The following is a 5,619-nucleotide window of genomic DNA, read 5'->3' as shown; positions in this document are numbered from 1 at the left end:
AGTTACCACAGGAGTGGGTTCCCAATGAAAGGTTAAATTTATTTCTGTCTTGCACATTCAGTTCTGCATTCTATCTTCTTCCATGGGATAACCCTCACTGGATTGTAGCCCATGCCTTTGGAATTTCTGGTCTCCAAAACCATGGGCCAAATAAACTTCTGTTTTGTACAGATCACCGGTATGTGAGACTCTAATATAGAAGCAGAAAATGGACTAAGACAGAGAATTGGTACCAAGAAGTGGGGCTGTTGCTACATCAAATGCCTGAAAAAGTGGAAGTGGCTTTGCAGCTGGGTAATGGGTAGAGGTTGAAAGAATTTTGAGGAGCAGGCTAGGAAAAGCTTGTATTGCAATGAACAGAGTATTAAGGATGATTCTGGGGAGGGCTCACAAGAGAACCTCAGAACTAGTGAAAGCCGAAATCTACTTCGGAATTACTTGAGTGGTTGTGACCAGAATGTAAGTAGAAATATAGATGGTATAGGCAATTCTTATCATGTCTCAAATGTAAATGAGGAACAAGGTACTGGCAATTAGAATAAAGGTCATCCTTGTTATTCAGTAGAAATGTCCTTGGCTGAATTGTGTCCATGCCCGAGAACTTTCTGAAAGGCAGACCTTAAGATTGATGAACTGGGTATCTGGCAGGAGAAATATCTAAACAGCAACAATTTAGGCTGCTTCATGGCTACTTGTAATCATATACAGTGAGATCTAAAAAAATGAGTTAAAAATAAAATTTATAATTAAAAGGGAAACCAAATGAAAATATTTGGAAATTTTGCAGCTTGCCAATTCAAAGAATGAGTAACCTATTCAGGAGTGAATAGTAAGTGCGCAGCCAAGCAATTGTTTGCTAAAGAGATTATAATAAGTAGAAAGGAGCCATGTAGTATTTATCAAGACAATGGAAGAAAGATCCCAGAAGCATTTCAAACATCTTCAAAACTGTCCTTCCCAGCACAGACCCAGAGCTCTAGGAGAGAAGAATGGTTTGGGAGGACTGCCAGAACATTGAAGGCCTGGGGCACCTTCCCTGAACTCACTACCCAGATCTTCCTCAGGTCTCTGATCCCTGCATGCCACTGAGTACTCTTCAACTTCTCTACCTGCAGCTCAGGAGAGCACTGGGCCCACTCTGGCTGCTGCTTTGGAAGATACAGGCTTTGATCATTGATAGCATCCATACTGCATTAAGTCTGCAGGCTTGCAGAACGTAAGAGCTGTGGGGATATAGTTACCTCCACCTAGAATTTAAAGGATGTACAGGATAGCCAGAGGTTCAGGACAGAATCCTGCTTCAGCAGTGGAGTCACCAGTCTCTACCAGGACGTTATCTAATGAAGCAGTGGAAGTGGGGCTACTCCCAAGACTACTGTAAGGTCACCAGCGTGCAACCCCATCCTGGAAAAGCTGCAGGCATAAGACTCCAACTTGAAAGAGATGAAGCATAGGCTGAGCCCAGCAAAGCAAAGGAGGCAGCGCTGCCTGAAGTCTTGGGAGCCCAACCTCTACTCCAATGTATCTAGGAAGCAGAACATGTAGTCCACAGAGATTATTCTCCAGTGTTAAGACTTAATGTTATTTCTTCTGTTTGGTTTTAGAATTATGTGGTACCAGTTACCCATTTTTCTTATATATTCCCCCCTTTATATAATGAATGTCTATTTTATGCCTGTTCCAACACTGTACTTTGAAAATAAATAACTAGTTTTGATTTCACAGGTTCGCAGGTGGAAGATTTTGGCTTGGGATGAATCATGTTTTGAGTATGACCCATTTCTAATTTAGCTAAGACTCTTAACTTTTGACTTTTGAATTAACAGTAGAATGAGTCAAACTTTTGGAATTATTGATATGAAATACATTTATTTTGTAATGTGAGAAGAATGAAAATTTTGGATGACGGGAGTGGAATGCTATGGTTTCAATGTGGCCCTCAAGTTTTATGTGTTGGAAATTTCATCCTCATTGTAATGGTATGAAGAGGTTGAGCCTTTAATAAGTGATTAGGTTATGAGGGTTCTGTTCTCATGAATGGATTAATGCTGTTATCATGGGAATGGATTCCTAATAAAAAGATAAGTTTGCCCCATTTTTTTTCATTATCTCACATGCTCACTTCTGCCTTCCATCTTTGACAAGTGACCTCTCACCAGATGCCAGCATTATACTCTTGGACTTCCAGTCTCCAATATCTTGAGCTATATATACAGCTGGAAGCACCCAAGCTCTCTCTATACATAGCTCCAGCTGGAGGCTGGAATATACATATACAGATATGAATATACATCTCTATATATATTTTATATATGAATATATATTAAACTTCAGCACATGACTTCAAGTTTGAACTATGTGTCAGAATTATTCTGACTCCCCCTTCAGCTTTGAATAAATAAATATTATATATATTTATATACATATAAATATATATAACCTTTCTCAATCCTCCACATTAAAAAAAATAAAAGTTTAACTGTGATGAATATATTATAAACACATTTTAAGTGCATGTCTTCATCCTACAACGGAAAATGACTTCCGAAATAAACTAACTTTATACCCCAAATTTTGTTTGAATTTGCCCAATGTGTGGAGATTTTCCAAGTAATTCAATGGAGATTAAGCAGTTTTTCTTTGTGAGACTGTTACTAGACAACTACAACAATAATGATTTTTCCTTTTTTTTTTTTTTTTGGTTAAACTATTGGTAACATAAGATCAAGCTCTGACATCACTCTTTTTTATCAATGATTTACAACCAAGTGGGGAAGTTTTGTTGTGTGGACATTTCTTTCACACTGTGTAGCTGCTATGTTTGATAGGGCTGCCTGTGAAGTGCCAGATTTTTATTAGGGGACATCCTAAATATTTGTTCATTAAATTTTGTAGTTAGAAAGTACTTTTATCATATATACTATTTTAACTTACCTTTTAGAAAACCTGACATTTGGCAAATACATGAGGCAATAAAATGAAACTTTCAATGTTACTCTTTACCTGAGGACCCTTCCATTCTTCCCCTCTGGGCTCAAGTGATTAGAAAATGACATTGCAAATTGTGCTTTTGTTCATATTTTGGAACTCTGAGTAATACGGTAATGGTTGACATATCTACATGGGAAAATATGTGTCCTTTTATAAGTTTCACTTTCAAACTTGACAATTTATCTTTAATGAAATTATCAAAATGTGTGTTATGAAGAACTAGAGAAATTGATGAACAAGTATTCTCCTTTGAGCTTAAGGAGCACAGTTTAGTTGAAAACATAGACAATAAAATGTATAAGTACAATCGAGAGTGGTAAACCAATATAGGATAAAGGTGAGCAAAGAATGTGAAAGACAAAACAATAGAACTGGAACAAAATGGAACTACGCTTCTGTGAAAGAACATGAAAAAGTCACACTAAGGTGAATTGTATATGGATGTCTGGAAGATGGGTGAGCTGAAAAACTTTGAAAAGTGGAACATTAAAGTCTGAACTATGGGGTGCAAGACATTTTAAAAAATATGTGTGCATTTTGTTTTAAAAGGGGGATAATTAATATGACTATAATAGCAGTGTAACTTTTTTTGTACCATTATTCAGATTAAAAAACAGAAAGCTAGATTCCAATGGCATGATTACATAATAGGAGTATGGTAGGTATGATAATTTCTCATAATAAGCCTCTTTCTTTTCCTATATAAGGAAAACACTCTGAAACATTGAAAGATGCTTTGGAAGGAGCAGAGAGAGAAAGAGAATGATTTCATGTCATGAAAAGCAATATGCTATAGTGGGCAATTTTTTCTTTACCCTAAAAAATTTGAGTGTACATACATCCTATAGTTATTTCAGGAGTTAGAAACAGTCTCGTTAAAGCAATGATCTTATTCAAAATAGGAACAGTAAAGAAGGATATTAAGTGCCACCATAAAAGGCTCATAATCAGTTAAAATTCCTTTTCTCCTAGCAAATATGTTGAAAGAAATACCTTGAAATCTCAAAGCACAGAGTATTCATCAGTGTTCTTCAGAGAAACAGAACCCATAGAGAGGGATTTGTTATACGGTACTATCTCACACAATTATAGAGGCTGAGAAATCTCGTGATATGCTGTTTGCAAGTTGTAGACACAGGAAAGCCAGTGGCATAGCTCAAAGGCCTGAGAGCTGGAGGGTCAATTATGTAGATTCCAGGACTAATCTGAAGGCTTAGGAACCAGTAGCGCTGAAGGTGGCAGATTGATGTCGTAGCTCAAGCAGTCTGGCAGAGGGAAGGATAATCCAAGCTTCCTCCATTTTTTGTTCTATTCAGGTGCTCAATGGATTGGATGATGCCCACACATATTTGGAAGGGCCGTATATTTCATTTAGTTCGTCAATTCAAATGCTAATCACTTTACAGAAACACTATTATAGATAAACATGACAAAAGTTTTTAACCACGTATCTGAACATTCATGGCCATGTCAAGTTGACACATAAAATTAACTATTAGAAGTCCACGCCTTGCCAACTTGGTACCCATATCCATCTCAAACCATATTTAGTCTTCAAATAAAGACAATAACAATATCATAATTCTGCCTAACATAGTGCAATTATCCTGGATATATTGAAAAATGCACTAACTTCTTCCCCAGAGAAGAGGTAAAATCTTTGAGGGATGTTTACTTTTCCTGATATTCCTTAGCTTAAATGTTATGATGTAAAATTAACAACACTTTGAAACTTTTACATAAAGTATATTCATCTTATGTTACATGATAAGACAAAAGAGAGGGAAGAAAACAAATATATTTGCTGTGTATATGCACATGAACATACACACACACAAATGCATTCTTAAAAACCTAAGAAAATACTCATGACAATTAAAACCCTCAATTCTCCATGTCCGGCGCCGGCTACGCCACTGCTGCTGTCACTATGGCCCATTACAAAGTCATCGACTTGAAGCGTGAGCAGTTCCAGAGATACTTGGGGAAGTCGGGGGTGCTGGACACGCTGACCAAGGTGTTGGTAGCCTTATATGAAGAACCAGAGAAACCTAACAGTGCTTTGGATTTTTTAAAGCATCACTTAGAAGCTGCTACCCCAGAGAATCTAGAAATAGAGCTGCTTCACCTAGAACTGACCGAAATGAAAGAGAAATCTGAAGCTATTGTAGAAGAAAATAAAACCTGAAAGCAAATCTTGCTCAGTATGAACCACCTCAGGAGAAGAAGCATGTGGAATAGTATTCTCAGTTGAAAAGACAATGAAAAATGGTTTTGTATGACTTGAATAGTTTGTATAGTATATAATCTTTTCTGAACAGATGCTATAGAACTCTTTTAATATGTTTAATTCACCTATCACACTCTGTTAAAAACACACTCTGTTAAAAATCACACTCTGTTAAAAACACATCATCAATAAAAACTCAATATAACTTTCTTTGAGTCTTAAAGCAGGAGAATCGAAAGTAAATCCTGAAAAAAACCTAAACACAGCCATCTAGCTCATTACCTTAAAAGACATTCTATTTGTTAGTGTGATTAGGAATGATGGCACTGGTTGTATTTTTGCCAAGACAGTTTAGCGTGGAGCTATTCCTTGGTATAGTCCAGGATATGAACACAGGT

The 5,619-nt window shown here is 36.7% G+C and overlaps 1 protein-coding gene across 1 annotated transcript; it reads left to right on the top strand.

The window, feature by feature from the left end:
• Positions 1-4,894: 4,894 nt before the first annotated feature.
• LOC117077640 (c-Myc-binding protein-like) lies at positions 4,895-5,364 on the top strand. The gene has a single exon (XM_033201328.1). The coding sequence runs from the start codon at positions 4,922-4,924 to the stop codon at positions 5,177-5,179; it is 258 nt and encodes an 85-aa protein (XP_033057219.1). The 5' UTR covers positions 4,895-4,921; the 3' UTR covers positions 5,180-5,364.
• The last annotated feature ends 255 nt before the right edge of the window (positions 5,365-5,619 follow it).

Source organism: Trachypithecus francoisi, unplaced genomic scaffold (assembly GCF_009764315.1).
Source record: "Trachypithecus francoisi isolate TF-2019V2 unplaced genomic scaffold, Tfra_2.0 Lachesis_group6, whole genome shotgun sequence".
Classification (NCBI taxonomy): domain Eukaryota; kingdom Metazoa; phylum Chordata; class Mammalia; order Primates; family Cercopithecidae; genus Trachypithecus; species Trachypithecus francoisi.
Note: the sequence above shows the minus strand (reverse complement) of the source record. Positions and strands in the feature narration are given on the sequence as shown.